The sequence below is a fragment of the Pan troglodytes genome, chromosome 2, assembly GCF_028858775.2.
Source record: "Pan troglodytes isolate AG18354 chromosome 2, NHGRI_mPanTro3-v2.0_pri, whole genome shotgun sequence".
NCBI lineage: Eukaryota > Metazoa > Chordata > Mammalia > Primates > Hominidae > Pan > Pan troglodytes.
The window spans coordinates 144,744,423-144,762,583 of NC_086015.1; the positions used below are offsets into that span (position 1 = coordinate 144,744,423).

Genomic DNA, 18,161 nt, shown 5'->3' on the forward strand with positions numbered 1-18,161 from the left:
TTGAAAGGTTGAGGCAGACAGATTGCTTGAGCCCAGAAGTTTGAGACCAGCTTGGGCAACATAGCAAGACCCCATCTTTGTAGGGGGGGAAAAAAGAGTGATTAAACCAAATCTCCATATGGAGAATTTGCTGCTCTCATTAATTAAGGAGTTTGTTTCACACAACTTGTCCAAGCAGTAAATCCAGATGTGCTATCAACAATGTCCTATATGATGCAATTACTTAGTTAATAGGTCTTTACCAACAAGCATATCTTGAATTTCTGGATCATGCCATAAGTTATTGATTGTTTTATAGGTGTTTTTTTTTTTTAAAGACCTCTGCCTTACCTGTTTAAAAAGACATTTAAAAAGAAATGCAATGATTATAGCTAATAATAAATACATGAGGATTTTTAAAACATGCCCTATTCAAGACATAACAAATGTAAAAACATAATTCATTTTTGCAGGTTGATTTTTTTTAACTTCATTTTAAATTTTTGTATGTGAATTAATAATGAGCCATTCTAGATCATATTAAATACTCCTTTAAGGAGAAAACAACACCTTCATAAAGAACTGCCATTAATATAAGAGATACTAAATAAAATTTGTATTTTGCTTTTTCATCTGATGGGCGATTGTGTCCAAAATTATTTATAGAGGTAATTTCTACGTATTAAAACATCCATCAGAAACTCCGAAGTTGGGATATTTTTCACCTCATGTACAGGCATACCTTCTTTCATTGTACTTCACTGTGTTGTGCTTCACAGATACTGCATTTTTTACAAATTGCAGGTTTGTGACAACCCTGTGTCAAGCAAATCTATCTGCCTCATTTTTCCGACATCATATGCTCACCTCATTTCTCTATGACAGCGTTTTTTAGCAATAACATATTTTTAAATTAAAATATGTATATTGTTATTTAAGACATATTGCACACTTAATAGACTGCAATATAGTATAAATGTAACTTATATACACTAGAAAACCAAAAAATTTTTGTGACTTTCTGTTTAGATATTTGCTTTATTGAAGTGGTCTGGACCCTTAGACAGTATTTCCAAGGTATGCCTGTAAAAACATTTTTTACCAGTTGAAACATACTGAGTTACTTTATATGGAAATGGTTGTTAAAATTTAGTGTTTTGTGATAAAAACAAAATAAAGTTTAGACTTGAGAGGATTTTAAGTGCATGTATTATGTTTTGCTCAAATACCTCTATATTAGTCCATTTTTGTGTTGCTATAAAGGAACATCTAAGGCTGAGTAATTTATAAAGGAAAGAGGTTTATTTTGGCTTACAGTTCTTCTGCAGGCTGTACAGGAAGTATGGTGCTGGCATCTGCTTCTGGTGAGTGCTTCAGGAAGCTTACAATCATGGTGGAAGGTAAACGGGGAGCAGGCATATTACATGATGAGAGAGGGAGCAAGAGACAGAAGGCAGAAGTCCCAGACTCTTAAACAACTAGATCTCACATGAACTAACTAAGCAAGACGCACTTATCACCAAGGGGGTGGCACTCAGCCATTCATGAGGGATCTGCCCCCATGATCTGACACACCTCCCACTAGGCCCCACCTCCAACACTGGGGATCACATTTCATCATGAGATTTGGAGGGACAAACATTCAAGCCATATCAACCTCTGTTCATCTTATTTTCCCAAACTGTATGCAGAAATTTACACAGTATCTTCTATATGGTACCAAGAATATATGTAATACACAATTGAAATAATCACAGATATTTTTGTGTGAAATTTTTGTAAAATTAATTGAAATAAAGTTAGCGTATAAAATACTAAATCTTCAAATAGTACCTGTATTAGCCCATTTTCACGCTGCTGATAAAGACGTATCCAAGACTGGGAAGAAAAAGAGGTTTAATTGGACTTACAGTTCCACATGACTGGGAAGGCGTCAGAATCATGGCAGGAGGTGAAAGGCACTTCTTACATGGCAGTGGCAAAAGAAAATGAGAGAGAAGCAAAAGTGGAAACCCCTGATAAACCCATCAGATCTTATGAGACTTATTCACTATCACGAGAATAGCACAGGAAAGACTGGCCCCCATGATTCAATGACCTCCCCCCGGGTTCCTCCCACAACACATGGGAATTCTGGGAGATACAATTCAAGTTGACATTTGGTGGGGACACAGCCAAACCATATCAGTACCAGAGTAATGTAAGTTCCTCAGAATGCCCCTTAATATAAGATAATGTGATATTATAACTGCGTGTATCAGCCTAACATAATCAGTGCTATGGAAGTCATATAGAGCAATACCTTCCAAGAATTTGGTTTATTTTTTATTAAAGACGTATAATACAGTGCAAGGTATCTGATCTTCCAACATTTTCTGACATACATGAAAAGTATACTGTCATTGAGCTTCCTTTAGGAGATTGAATAATAAGAATGCAGTTGTAGACCAAATCACATTACATGTTTATTATCAAACATAGTACCTTGTTAGATTCTTTTTTTTTTTTGAGATGGAGTTCTGCTGGAGTGCAATGGTGTGATCTCAGTTCGCCACAACCTCTGCCTCCTGGGTTCAAGTGATTCTCCTGCCTCAGCCTCCCGAATAGCTGGGATTACAGGCATGCGCTGCCACACCCGGCTAATTTTGTATTTTTAGTAAAGACGGGGTTTCTCTGTGTTGGTCAGGCTGGTCTCAAACTGCTGACCTCAGGTGATCTGCCTGCCTTGGCCTCCCAAAGTGCTGGGATTACAGGCATGAGCCACTGCGCCCAGCCTCCTTGTTGGATTCTTAATGTTACTTCTTTGTAGGTTCTTTATTTTTCTTATTTGTCCCTAGGAGTTCTTGAATCTGTGGCTTGTCTTCTATCAGTTTTGGAAAATTCCAGGCAATTATCTTATCTCCTTTATTTTTCTGCCCTATTCTTTTTTTCTCTTCTCTGCTGTGACTCCAGTTACATGAATAATAGGCCATTTCACCATGTCTCATATGTCTCCTATGCTTTTTCCCTCTCTGTGCTTCATTGTGGATATTTTCTACTGACCTGTCTGCCATTTCACCAGTCCTCTTTTCAGCTGTGGCTACTCTGCTACTAAATACATTTTCATTTTGGTTTATTGCTTAGTTCTAACTTTTTTATTTCATTCATTTTACAGTTTCCAGGTATCTACTGGATTTTTCATTTTGTTTTATGTCTTTTAAAAAATAGCTATTTTAGGCTGGATGCAGTGGCTCACACCTGTAATCCCAGCACTTTGGGAGGCCAAAGCGGGAAAATTACTTGAGGTCAGAAGTTCAAGACCAGCCTGGCCAACATGGTGAAACCCTGTCTCTACTAAAAATACAAAAATTAGCCGGGCGTGGTGGCACATGCCTGTAATCCCAGCTACTCGGGAGGCTGAGGCAGGAGAATCGCTTGAACCCGGGAGGCAGAGGTTGCAGTGAGCTGAGATCACGCCACTGCACTCTGGCCTGCGTGACAGAGCTAGACTCTGTCTCAAAGAAAAAAAAAGCAATTTTAAATTCTGTCAATTCCAATATCTGCCTCTCTTGTAAGTCCACTGCTTTCCTCATTTTTTCTCTTGGTTTTTGATCTTCTGGCATATTCTGTAATTTTTAATGGAATGCTGGAGAATAAAATATAAAATATATTGGAGATAATTTGAGGGCCTGAATGGTATATTTCCTCTAGAGAAGAAGTATGATTCCCTGCCAGCAACTGCTGTTTCTATCTTGTTGGCCAGAACTACATCATATGGCTATCCCTGATCTCAAGGGAGGCTACAGAATGTCAGTTTGCTGGGCTCATAACTGCCCCATCAAAAAACAAAACACACACACACACACACACACACACACACACACACACACAGACAAACTTGTTTTGCTGCAATTCAAATCTATTAAATGATTACAGATATAAGTAAAACTGAACTTTTGTGTGAAAAGAAACTAAAAAGTATTCTAAAATGTTCACTGATTTGAGTTTCTAAAACTGAAAAGCAGTTTTAAATAATTTAAAACTTTGTTTATTTTTCTTTACTAAGAACAACACAGTAGTAGTAAAAACTTTGAAAATTAAATTGGTAGTATACTTTTAAAATCTGAAAATTAAATTGGTAGTATGAACTTTTAAAATCTAGAGCAAAAAAGCAAAGAAAATCTTCTGAAATTTCACCAACCAAAGGTATCTTCTATCAACATTTTGGTAGATGATCTTGTAATTTTATACATATATGTTTTTTATTTTTATAAGTTAACATTATAGTATGTACCCTATTTTGTGATTTATTTCTTTTGCTAAGTATAGTATGTATTTCCTTGTTAAAGTATATAATGAGTTAGTGTTTTACAGTTTAGAAATTATAATTTCCTTAATTTAACTCATAATGCCTTTTAATTTAGTGTTCCACCCTAACAGTATGTGTTTTGTGTCTGCCTGTTCTGTCCTCACACTTTTCTTGACCTGGTTAATATATAATTATGTTATTGTTGATTAATACCTAAGGAATGTTTTATTTACCAGTCAGTGGGAGTAATGAACATATTAGGTAGGCTCTGACTCAATAATAATGATTTCTGGCAGAATCTCATTAAATATCCTTTTGACTTGCTATAATACTATGATTTTAGTTGTAAACAAAATGATTATCTTTTTCTACTCTATTGTCATAGTTTTTATTTCTTAGAACTGGAATAGATCCTAGACATTTCCTGAGAGACAGTTGTGTTAGCATACGATTTCTGTAATAAAATGTATATATGTTAAAATTGTAAAACTGCAAATTTTTGTGCCGTTGGCTTGGCTCCCTTGCTAGCCAAGTAATACATACATGCTGTCACAACAGAAAATATGATTTCAAAATTCTAGTTGAGTAATATTACAAATTACAGATCATGGACCTTCAAGATCACCCTTGAATAGTAGAGATTGTGAATACTAAATGCAGGAATAATGAAAGACCTAGTTTACAAATTATATATGATTTTATGAATATTTGTGCCTAGATTTTTAGTGGAAGATTTGCTTAATTTAGTGCCAGCTCCACGTAACTGCTGTTAATTTTTCTACCACAGATGTGTTTGCTCCTTTAGACCTTAGCTTTCTCAGGCAGACTTTTGTTTTAAGATCCATCAGTATTTATTGCTCATCTCTTACTATTCATCTAACCCTGAGCTTTGTACCTGGTGGACCTCAGATTCATTCTTGTATAAGTCCCCTTAAAATAGTGAGGGTGTTTCAGGTTAGGTTTCTGTGAAAGAATTTTTGAAAAGGGTTGTTCTAAAGAGGAACAGTGACTAGATAATGAACTTTCCTACCTCTAATGAAATCACTCACGTCATCAGTCCCTAGATATCACTCCCCTGAAATCTCCACATGGCAATGTGGGAATTTGTCTTGTCAGCTGGATGGAGGTAATCCAGTACTGTTTCTTAACCAGTTTAGAATTGCTCATGATTAGCGCAGAATTGCTCATCACCAGCGGCAGGTTAGAAATATCAAGCTCTAGATTATATTGTTCCTAAGCCTTTATTTCTTGAGAAGTTGATTGTTTGAATTCTTTTGAACTTACACTACTTAATTTTTAAAAATTCGTCTATTAATATCTCTTTAAGAAAGTACTCCTTTATTTTCAGCGTCCCATCTTTCCATCAAGACTCTTGGCCATATGTTATCTTTTGTTTATTGTCTTCCCAACTAGATTGTACGCTGCTTGTAAGCAGTGACTTACATCTTTAACATCTATGGATTCCTACCCACTCCCACAGTGCCTTCTGAAACATAGTAGACATTCCATAAATCTTTATTGTTTGATCAAAGTAAGTAGTGACAAATTGAGTTTTATTGGCTGTAACTTAGTTTTTAGTTGTTTTAGAATTGTATGATTTCTCTGTCTTTTAATGATACTGCTTCTGTCCTTAATGCTGGTTTATCTTCTGGAAAAAGCATCCTACATTTTATAATTTGGTTTTATCTCAAAATTTCCTTAAATTTAGGTATTGTCTTTCCTTTTAGTCTATGATAATTAGATATATAAATATTTATTGAATTGGACATAAAATTCTTAAATTTGAATACCATGTTTGACATAAGTATTTGTTTCATATCTTTCAGAACTTTGATCTCTGGTTTTGGTTATTATTCATTTAACAAGTTCTTAGTGTAGGCAAAGCCATGTGCTAGTGGTCAGTGGATAAATACTGTGGTGATTTGAAAAGGCACATACCTTTAATATTTTGTCTGTAAAATAGACTACTCAGTTTGTAATCTTTTTGTCATTATAGGGTAAAGTTCACCTTGAATTAAAACTGAATGAACTGATAACGGAGAATGGAACTGTATGCCAGCAGCTTGTTGTACAGTAAGCATTTTTTTAACCAAAATCAACTAGAAATAATTCTCCATTTTGTATTCTTTTGATTTTAAGCCAACTCCTTATTTTAACTTCAGAAACTTTTTTCAAAAATGAAATTCTGCTATGTCATTCCTTTTGTGAAGTTGATTTTCAATTTAATTTTCTCATAGTCTACTCAGGTTATGGTGAGTCATTAATTTATTCAACTAATATTTATTGAATATGGGTTAAATGATATATATGGGCATTAAGGATAAGGGTGTCTAACTCTCTGGCAGTGGAGAATTGGAAAGCCTTCCCAAAGAAGGTCCTCTAGAAATTGTCATACCACAGAGCAGAGCTTTAGAGACTTTGGAGCTAGAACTAATGCCCACTCAGAGATGACCAGTATTGATTCCCACCTACTTTGAATTCCTTTTTACCTCTTCCACCCTCAAGTCATTTTTTACCACCCAGACTCTAATCTCCTGGCTGTTCTGGAAATCTGTTGTAGCCCAATCCCCTACTCTTTTCCTCCCCTCCAAACCCTTACTCTGTGATATCAATAGACTGCCAGATAACCTTCACTTCTTCTGGGTGTTTTGTCTATTTTTGCATTAGTTGACATCTGAATATCCCACAAAGTACAGCAGTTTCACAGCCTTCTCAGTTAGAGGCTTTGTTTTTCTATCATGTCCACATATTGTAAGGTCAGGGAGTAGAGTAGATATTACTCTCCTATTGCTGCTCCAGACTGTAACTTATTCTCATCAATTGTGAACCCCAGCTCCTTTGAGGTATTCTATCTGTATATAAATATGTCTGTTTGCTACTATATATAATATTTATTTCATTAATTTTTTCTGACCTCTTTGAAAGAAGATTGCATGTGTATGACTCTTAATATATCAGTATGTATTTCCTAAGAATAAGGAATATTATCTTAAATAACTCCAGTACAGTTACCAAATTCAGGAAGTTTAACATTGTTACAATACTTTTTAAAAATCTATAGTTATTTTCTAATATTTTAATCTGCAGTTATTATATTCCACTTTTGTTAACTGTCCCAATGATGTCTATTAAGGCGTTTTTTTCCTTCTAAGAAAGGATCTGCTCCAAGATTATGTTTTATGTTTGGTTGACATGTCTCTTTAATCTCCTTTAACATGGAATAGTTTTTTGCTTTTCTTTGATTGTATTAACATTTTTTAAGAATATAAGCCAGTTTTTTTTTTTTAATGTTTCTCAATTTGGATTTACCTACTAAAAACAGTTCAAGATCTGTTTGCAGCTTTTTCTCCACAGACTGACTCTGTAGACCAACTGAGAGCATATGGTGAAAGTATCTGGATTAGGTCTTCCACTCCTCCCTCCCCTGCTTCAGTTTAATTATAATAGTCATTTGAAATATAGTTAGTTTGGTTGGTTTGGTTTGTTTGCATTCAATTTAAGGGTTTTCTTGTGCCCCTTCCCCCCAATTTAAGTTTTTTCCCCCATCCTTCTAGGCTTAATTTTATTTTTGAATAGAATATTTGCATGATTTCAAAAATCAAAACTATAACAAAAGGCGTTACTCAGAGATGTGTAGTTCAGTTCCCTCTCCCCACACCCAGCTCCAAGCAACCATGATCTGATTTCTGTCCCTACAGTTTTTGCCTTTTCCAAAGTGTTATTTGAACAAAAGTATATGATATGTCTTTTTTGTGTCTGCTGTCTTTCACTTAGCATAATGCTTTTGAGATTCATCCACACTGTACGTATGTCATTTCCTTTTTGGTGTGTTATTTGTTTCTTGCCATAATTTGGTAGATACTGTTATCCTCATTTTGCAGATGACAAAACTGATGCCCATATTGGTTAAATAAGCCTAATTTCACACAGGAAGTGTTGGAGCCTGGCAGTTTGATTTTTTTCCCCCAACTTTAAAATTTTGAAATAATTACAGATTTACAGAAAGTTGTAAGGATAGTACAGAGAGGTCCTGTGTACCCTTCATTCTTTTTCCCTCAGTGGGTACATCTTGCATGACTATAGCACAATACCAAAACCAGGAAATTTACATTGGCATAATGTATGTATATAGTTATAGATCATTTTATCATGTGTGTTGATTTGTGTAACTACCACCACCAAGATACGAAACTCTTCTGTCACCATAAAGATATCCCTCATCCCATAGCTTTATAGTCATAACCACTCCTCTCTTCTAACCCTTGGCAACCTCTAATCTGTCTTTATATCTATAATTTTGTCATTTCAAGAATGTTATGTGAATGGAATCTTATAATATGTGACCTTTTGAGATTGGCTTTTTTTACTCAGATCTATCTGAATGACTGTGTAGTTTTTTGTAGACAGAATATAGTTGGGTCACTTTTTTAAAAAAATCATTTTTGCCAATCTCTGTCTTTTTTTGGTGAGTTTTTTCCATTTATTTTTAATGTAATTATTGAATATTAGGCTTAAATATGCCATTTTTTGTTTGTTTTCTGTTTGTCTCCTATTTTATAGTTTTCTGTTTTCTTTTTCCTGTGGGTTACTTGAACACTTTTTAGAATTCCATTTTGATTTATTTATATTGTGTTTTTAAAAAATCTATAGTCTCTTTGTATAGATTTTTTTTTAGTGGTTGCTCTAGGTATTACATTATACATGCATAACTAATCATAATGTACTGATGTCAACATTTTACCAATTAGAATAAAATGTATATACTTTACCTTTCTTTAAATCCCTTTACCCTCCCCCATTTGTAATATACTTTGTCTTAAATATTTTGTCTACATATATTGAGAACCACATCAAACAATGTTATAATTTTTGCTTCAGCCATCTAACACAGTTGAAAAGAGTTAGAGGAAAAGGAAAGTATAAGTCTGTTGTCTCTACCCACATTTTTGCCCTTTCCATGTTATTTTTTTCCTTTCTGATGTTTCAAGATTCCTTCTGTGATTAAGTGTATAGAGTTTCCTCTTAACATTCTTTTAGAGTAAGTCTCTTGGTGATACATTCTCTTGGTTTTCCTTCATCTCAGAAGATCTTGATTTCCTCTTCATTTGTAAAAGATAATTATACTAGATATAGAATTCTGAGTGGACAGTTCTTTTCTTTCCACATTTGAAAATGTACCACTTCCTTGTGTCCTCGATGGTTTCTGATGTGAAGTTCATTGTCATTCAAATTGTTTTTCCCTATAGGTAACACACCGTTTTTCTCTGGCTTCTTTTAAGGTTGTTCTTTGCCTTTAGATTTCTTTTCTTTTTTTCTTTCTTTCTTTTTTCTTTTTTTTTTTTTTTTTGATATGGAGTCTAGTTCTGTCACTCAGGCTGGAGTGCATTGGTGTGATCTCAGCTCACTGCAACCTCTGCCTCCTGGATTCAAGCGATTCTCATGCCTCAGCCTCCTAAGTAGCTGGAATTACAGGCATGCACCACCATGCCCAGCTAATTTTTACATTTTTAGTAGAAACGGGGTTTCGCCATATTGGCCAGGCTGCTCTCGAACTCCTGGCCTGAAGTGATCCTTCTGCCTTGGCCTCCCAAAGTCCTGGGATTATAGGTGTAAGCCACCACGCCCAGCCTGCCTTTAGATTTCTATATGTTTTAGCTTGATTGTGATGTATCCTGGAATAGATTTCTTTTAGTTTATCCTGTTTGGGGTTCGCTCAGCTTCTTGACTATGTATATTTATGTCTTTTGCCAGATTTGGGGAATTTTCAACCATTATTTCTTCTATTAATTCTTTATTACCTCTGCTATCTTTCTCTTCTTCTTTCAGAACGCCAGTGGCACAAATGTTAGGTCTTTTTTTTTACAGTCCCAGAGGTCCCCCTGAGGCTTTGTCCTTTGCTTTTCCCCCCAGTCTATTTTCCCTCTGTTGTTCAAATTGGGTGATTTCTATTGTTATGTCTTCAAGTTCACTGATTCTTTCCTCTGTCTTCTTCATTCTTCTGTTTAGCTTATCTGTTGAGTTTTTTATTTTGGTTATTTATATTTTTAAGTTCTAAAATTTATATTTGATTCTTCTTTATAACTTTTTTCCTTTGGTGAGAGTTTCTTTTGCTGAGAGTTTCTTGTTTGTTTTTTTGTTTCAAACATATTCATAATTGTTCATTGCATTATTCACAATAGCAAAGACATGGAATCAACTTAAATGGCCATCAATCGCAGACTGGATAAAGAAAATGCAGTACATATATGCCATAGAATACTAGCCGTAAAAAAGAATGAGATCATATCCTTTGCAGGAACATAGGTGGAGCTGGAGGCCATTATCCTTAGCAGACTAATGCAGAAACAGAAAACGAAACCAAATACCGCACGTGCTCACTTATAGTGGGAGCTAAATGATGAGAATGCGTGGACACATAGGGAAGAACAACAGACGTTAGGGCCTACCAGAGGGTGGAGAGTAGGAGGAGGGAGAGGATTAGGAACAATAACTGATGGGTGCTAGCCTTAATACCTAAGTGACAAAATAATCTGTACAACAAACCCTTGTGACACAAGTTTGCCTATATAACAGACCTGCACATGTACCCCTGAACTTAAGTTAAAAAAAAATTGCTCCTTGAATTATTTTTATGATGGCTGCTTTCAGATCCATGTCACATAATCATAACAATCATGTCATCTTGGTGTTAGTGTCTTGTATTAGTCCATTCTCACATTGCTATAAAGAAATACCTGAGACTGGGTAATTTATAAAGAAGTTTAATTCACTCACGGTTCTGCAGGCTGTACAGGAAGCATGGCAGCATCTGCTTCTGGGGAGGCCTCAGGAAGCTTCCAATCATAGCAAACACCAAGCGGGAGCAGGTGTCCTACATGGCAGGAGCAGGAACAGGAGAGAGAGTGGGGAGGTACTACATACTTTTTTTTTTTTTTTTTGAGATGGAGTCTCGCTCTGTCGACCAGGCTGGGGTGCAGTGACATGACCTCCACCTCCTGGGTTCAAGTGATTCTCCTGCCTCAGCCTCCGAGTAGCTGGGATTACAGGTGTGCACCACCACACCTGGCTAATTTTTGTATTTTTAGTAGAGTTGGGGTTTCATCATGTTGGTCAGGCTGGTCTCGAACTCTTGACCTCGTGATGTGCCCACCTCAGCCTCCCAAAGTGCTGGGATTACAGGCATGAGCCACCAAGCCTGGCCCTCTTTTAGTTATTTTTAAATGTATAATAAATTATTGTTGACTGTAGTCACCTTCTTATGCTGTTAAATACGAGATCTTATCCATTATATCTAACTATATTTTTGTACCCTCACTTCCCGTCCCAGCCCCTGGAAAACATTGTTCTACTCTCTATTATCATGAGTTCAATTGTTTGAGTTTTTAGCTCCCACAAGTGAGACCATACGAGGTTTGTCTTTCTGTGCCTGGTTTATTTCACTTAACGTAATGATCTCCAGTTCCATCCCTGTTATTTTGAATGACAGGACCTGATTCTTTTTTGTGACTGAAAAGTACTCCATTATGTATATATACCACATTTTCTTTATCAGTTCGCCTGTTGATGGACACTTAGATTGCTTCCAATTCTTGACTATTGTGAATAGTGCCACAGTAACCATGAGAGCGCAGATACCTCTTCAATGTACTGATTCCCTTTCTTTAGTGGGATTGCTGGATCATATGGTAGCTCTATTTTTAGTTTTTTGAGGAACCTCCAAACTGTTCTCCATAGTGGTTTTATTAATTTACATTGCCACCAGCAGTGTACAAGGGTTCCCTTTTCTCCATATCCTCACCAATATTTGTTACGCATGTCTTTTGGATAAAAGCCATTTTAACTGGAGAAAAATTATAATTTCATTGTAGTTTTGATTTACACTTCTCTGATGATCATGATGCTGAGCACCTTTTCATAAATTTGTTTGCCATTTGTATGTCTTCTTTTGAGAAATATTTATTCAGATCTTTTGCTCATTTTAAAATCAGATTATTATATTCTTTTCCTGTAGAGTTGTTTGACCTCCTTACATATTCTGGTTATTAATCCCTTCTCAGATGGATAGTTAGCAAATATTCTCCCATTCTGTGGGTTGTCTCTTCACTTTGTTGATCATTCCTTTGTTGTGTAGAAGCTTTTTAACTTGGTGTGATCCCATTTGTCTATTTTCGCTTTGGTTGCCTGTGCTTGTGTGCTTGTGGCAACCATTATGCAAGAAATCTTTGTCTAGTCCAATGTCCTGGAGAGTTTCCCAATGTTTTCTTGTAGTAATTTCATAGTCTGTGGTCTAGATTTAAGCCTTTAATCCATTTTTATTTGATTTTTTTAATATGGTGAGAGATATGGGTTTAGTTTCATTCTTCTGCATATGGATATCTATTTTTCCCAGCACCATTTATTGAAGAAACTGTCCTTTCCCCAATGTATGTTCTTGGCACCTTTATTAAAAATGAGTTCACTGTAGATGTACAGATTTGTTTCTAGGTTCTCTGTAATGATCTTTTGGTCTATGTGTCTGTTTTTATGCCAGTACAATGCTGTTTTGATTATTATAGCTCTGTAGTATAATTTGAAATCAGATAATTGTGATTCTTCCAGTTTTGTTCTTTTGCTCAGGATAGCTTTGGTTATTCTGGGTCTTTTGTGGTTTCATATAAATTTTGGGATTTTTTTTTCTATTTCTGTGAAGAATGACATTGGTATTTCAATAGGGATTGCATTGAATCTGTAGATTGCTTTAGGTAGTATGGACATTTTAACAACATTGATTCTTCCAGTCCATGAACTTGGAATATCTTTCCATTTTTGAGTGTCCTCTTCAATTTCCTGCATCAGTGTTTTACAGTTTTCATTATAGATGTCTTTCACTTCTTTGGTTAATTCCTAGCTATTTTGTTTTATTTGTAGCTATTGTGTAAGCAGTATTACTTTCTTGATTTATTTTTCAAATTGTTCACTGTTGGCATACAGAAACCCCACTGATTTTTGTTGTGTTAATTTTGAATCCTGCCAGTTTACTAAATTTGTTTATCAGTTCTAATAGTTTTTTGGTGGAGTCTTTAGGTTTTTTCCAAATAAGATCATATCATCTGCGAACAAGGATAATTTTACTTCTTTCTTTCCAGTTTGGATGCCTTTATTTCTATCTCTTGTCTGATTGCTCTAGCTAGGACTTGAATAACAGTGGTGAAAGTGGGCATCCTTGTCATGTTCCAGATCTTAGAGAAAAGACTTTCAGTTGTTCCCCATTCAGTATGATACTAGCTATGGATATGTACTATATGGCTTTTATTGTGTTGAGGTTTGATCCTTCTGTACCTATTTTTTGAGGGTTTTATTATTATTAAGGACTGTTGAATTTTGTCAAATACTTTTTGGCATCAGTTGAAATGATCATATGGTTCTTGCCCTTCATTCTGTTGATATGACGTGTCACACTGATTAATTTGCACATATTGAACCATCCTTGCATCCTTGAGACAAATCCCACTTGGTCATGATGAATGATCTTTTTAACGTGTTGTTGAATTGGGTTTGCTGATATTTTGTTGAAGATTTTTGCATCAAGGTTCATCAGGGATATTGGCCTGTAGTTTTCTTTTTTTGATGTATCTCTCTCTGGTTTGGTATCAGGGTAACACTGGCTTCATAGGATGAATTTGGAAGTGTTCCCCTCTCTATTTTTTGGACTAGCTGAGTAGGATTGGTATTAGTTCTTCTTGAACTATTTGGTAGAATTCAGCAGTGAAGCCATCAGGTCCCAGGCTTTTCTTTGCTGCTAGACTTTTTATTGTGGCTTCAATTTCATTACTTGTTATTGGTCTCTTCAGGTTTTGGATTTTTTCATGGTTCAATCTTGGTAGGTTGTATATGTCCAGGAATTTATCCATTTCTTCTAGGTTTTTCCATTTATTCTTTTTTTCAAAGTTTCTTAAGCTTTTGCTCTCCATACTCACTGTCTTGTAGCAGCAGAGTTCCAGTGGTAGCTTTATGGAATTTATTGTTGATTTCTCATCCTTATAGATACTCTGAAATTCATGACATTCTCTGTTTTTTAGTATTGCTAAAGGCATGGTTTCACATATGGCTTTCTTTGTGCTTCTTGCTGGACTTTGGTTTTGGGGGAGTAATGTATGGGAAGATTCATATCCTAGTAGTTACTATTATCCTCCAGACCTAGAAAGTCCCCACTACAACATTTTTTGAACTTTAGTGAGACCTCCCTGCCATCCATTGATCTTCACTGTGTTCCTGTTTTCACTTCTTTCTACATCTTTTAACGTGACCTATTGTTGTAGTCATTTTCTCGCAGGTTCCGTAAACTCCCCTATTGTTCTCATCATTCTTATTTATCTGGAAAAACTCTAATTGAAAATGACCTCTTCCTCTGTGTTCAATCTGCACATGAATATAGCTGGAGAAAATCATGTAGGCTGATTTCACTTTAAATTTATCATCACAGGCCTCACATGGGCACTTATATCTGCCCTGGAATTTAACTGTGCTTCTCTAATACAGCTATAAGATTCTCTACCACCACAGCCTGGAAATTGCTTACATCTTCCTGAATCCAAATCTATAAACCTAATTTGCATCCATAATTTTGTCCTTAGAGCAGAGGAGGTACTCCTTTTCTTGACATTGAATTCTTCCATCTGAGCTCTGGATTCCATTTATTTCCTCTACTTAATGAGTTTTGCTCCTTCAGTTATGCCTTCTTTTTCTTGTTTTGTCAGCTTTACCTTCTCTCCTACATGGTTCTCACCACAAATAAACATGGTCTAGTATCTCTATCCTAAAAGGCATGCCTCCCCAGACCTCATCTCTGCCCACCCATACCCCAGTCCTTTTTATCATTCCCATTCCTCTGCTCTCCTTTGAAGGCAGACTTCTCTAGGGAAAAATAGTGGTAGGAGTGTGTATGAGTGTGTGTGTGTGCATATGTGTGTGTGTGTGTGTGTTTGCAATTCTCCAGTCAGCACTCTCCAGTAGATTTTTCTGTGATGTGGAAAATGCTTTGTATCTTCACTGTCCAAAACAGTAGCCACTAGCCATGTGTGGATATTGAAAACTTGAAATACAGCTAATGTGACCAAAGAGCTGAAGTTTAATTTTGTTTAATTTTAATTAAATGTAAATAACCACATGTGGCTAATGACTACAGTATTAGTGCAGCTTCAGTAAAAGAACCTGGACTCCTTTTTAGCAGTAGCTTATTTCAGGACTTGGGCAGGGAAAATATGAGATGAGTCTGGAGCATCTTGGGGTCTCAAAAAGTAAGAAAGTGCTAAAAAAATAATGGGGATATGTAAAAAGGACATTGAAGCCAATGTAAAGGGACTTCAAATTACCAAATCTGGAACAATTTGAGCTTCAGAATAAATAATAATAGTGGATTAAAACTTATAGAATAAAATAAATATAAGCGAATACTGGTACAAATAAACAATTAAAAACTCAAATACTTGGTAGGGAGAAAGGACTGATTTTTCCTATAGTAGAATTCTAATTAATGAATGTAGGAGGAATGATGGAAATGAAAATCAACATTGGCAAACATCACAATAATAAGTGGGTGAGGGGACAATTCAAAAAATCATCTATGGATGCTAAGTGAGCATAAGTATGATGACAAGATGTCTGATAGATGCCACCTTAATTGAGTGATCAAAGTTAACATCACCAATAATGAGACATCCAGTACCTCCCAATAGGATGCATTGAGAAGGACACCAAGATACATAACCTCAACCTAATCATGAGTAAACATCAGACAAACTCAGATTAAGGAATACACTCAAAATAACTGGCCAATACTGGCAAGATCATGGGGCAAAGAAGGAAAACTAATGAACTGTCTCAGGATGGAGAGGAATAAGAAGACATGACAACTAAATGCACTATGGGATCCTGTATTGTGTCCTAGATCAAAAAAGGACATTGGTGAAATTTGAGTAAGGGCTACAGATTTCAGTAATTCTGCTGTGGTTCTACAAAACGTTAACATTTGTTGATGAGTATACAGAAACTATTGTTTTAACAGCTTTTTTGAATATCTGAAATTATTTCAAAATAAGGTTTTTAAAATTGCCTGTACCTTGTGCATTCAACCCAGGTCTGTTTTATGAGTTTCAGATTAATATGTCTACTTTGATGAATCACATTGCAAACTTAACGCATTTAAAACTGAAGTACAGGGAGGCTGAGGCAGGAGAATGGCGTGAAACTGGGAGGCGGAGCTTGCAGGGAGCCGAGATTGTGCCACTGCACTCCAGCCTGGGCGACAGAGTGAGACTCTGTCTCAAAAACTGAAGTACTGATTCTCATGTCTATCCAACTCCTCCCCCAAAGTCTTAGCAAATGTTTAATTCCGCTCAGTATGTTTTTCATCTCTAGATTTTTCCATTTTTATTGTCTTCTGTGTCTGGATGGATCATATGGAATATAATTATAACTTTTAAATGCCTTTGTCTGCTAGTTCTGTCTTCTTTGTCATTTCTGATTCTGTTTCTATTGATTTTTCTTTTCATTATGGATCATAATTTCTTAGTTCCTTGCATTCCTGGTTGTTTTCTGTTGCATGCCAGACATTGTGAAGTTGCTGGATATTTTAATATTTCTATGAATGTACTTGAGCTTTGTTCGGCACTTGGTTAAGTTACTTAGAAACAGTTTAATCCTTTTGTGGTTTACTTTTAACTTTTGTTAAACAGACAAGCACAGTCTTTACTGGAGGGCTTATGTTTTCCTACTATTAAGGCAGTACCCATGAATTACCAGGTTTTCTACTGTGGCTGATGGTACCTCTTGCTAGCCATGTGTGGGTTTTAGGAACTATTGCCTCTATTCTTTTCAAATGGTTCTTTCCCCAGCCTCAGATGATTTCCTCATATATACACGTATCAATACTCAGCTGAATACTCAGTGGGGATTCTTGTAGCTCCCTGGAGGTTTTTCTTTCTCTGTGCAACTTTCTTCCCTTTAGTACTCTGCCCTGGGGGTCCCTAGTCACTTTGACCTCCTCCTGCTGACAGCTTTGTCTCTTCTTCTCAGAGAAACCATTTAGCTGTAAGCTGGGGCAGTTGGAGGGCTCACCTGTCCTTCACTGCTGATTTTGTTCAATTCGTTTTGGGTGGAGAGTAAATCTAGTTCCTGTTACTCCATCTTACCTGGATGTAGAAGTTAAAATTTTCTTTTAGTTTAAAAAAAAATCCAAAGAAAAGAATCAGATCAGTCTTATTCTAAACTGTTTATAATATTTTCTTACCTTTGTAAATTTTAGATACTATATTGTAAATGCTTTATATGTCACATATAAATAAAATATCAAATTCTTTATATTGAGGTTATTTTCAACATTTGTTTTCTGCCCATCCATGATTTATGATATGAAATTGCTTGACTTACAGATTGGAAGAACAGTGCTATGCTAGGTAATTAGAAAAATAATATTTCCAAATATATGTAATGAATAACCTATATTTAATAATATTACTTAAGTTTTGCAGAAAATTCAATTTTTAACTGTTTTATATTTAAAAATTAAGAGTACTGATGATTTCTGTAGGGTGCACTTCTGGTTTATGGGCATCCTTGTTTTGGTTTGTGGGTATTCTTATCCTTTCATAAGTTTTTTATAAGTCAGTACTGCATTTTCCTCTGTTTTTTTTTTATACCTCATAAAATAGAAAATTGGATTTCTGTCATTAAGGTTTCTCATAATTGGTGTTTATGTGAGATAAATGTGGTATTACAAGGACAGTAATATTGTATTTGGGGGCACAGTGGGAATGTAGAAGGGCACTGGACTTCAGTAACAACATTAAAAAGTAGAAGTTGAGTCTTGGCCAGCTTCTTACAAGTTATGCTACCTCTTTGAGCCTTACCTTGTAAC

The 18,161-nt window shown here is 35.7% G+C and overlaps 1 protein-coding gene across 8 annotated transcripts in view; it reads left to right on the top strand.

Annotated features, from left to right (window-relative positions):
• Nucleotides 1–18,161, top strand: part of RASA2 (RAS p21 protein activator 2) — a 129,578-nt gene that overhangs the window by 47,263 nt on the left and 64,154 nt on the right. For 7 of the 8 annotated variants that reach the window (XR_010155345.1, XM_009446575.5, XM_001160805.6 and 4 more), the window contains exon 5: nt 6,264–6,340. The exons of the other annotated variant lie outside the window; for it this stretch is intronic. Coding sequence is in view for 6 of the 7 variants with exons in the window: in XM_009446575.5 (XP_009444850.1) it covers nt 6,264–6,340 (77 nt within the window). In the remaining variant the exon portion in view is untranslated. The remainder of the gene's footprint in view (nt 1–6,263; nt 6,341–18,161) is intronic. 8 annotated transcript variants of the gene reach the window in all.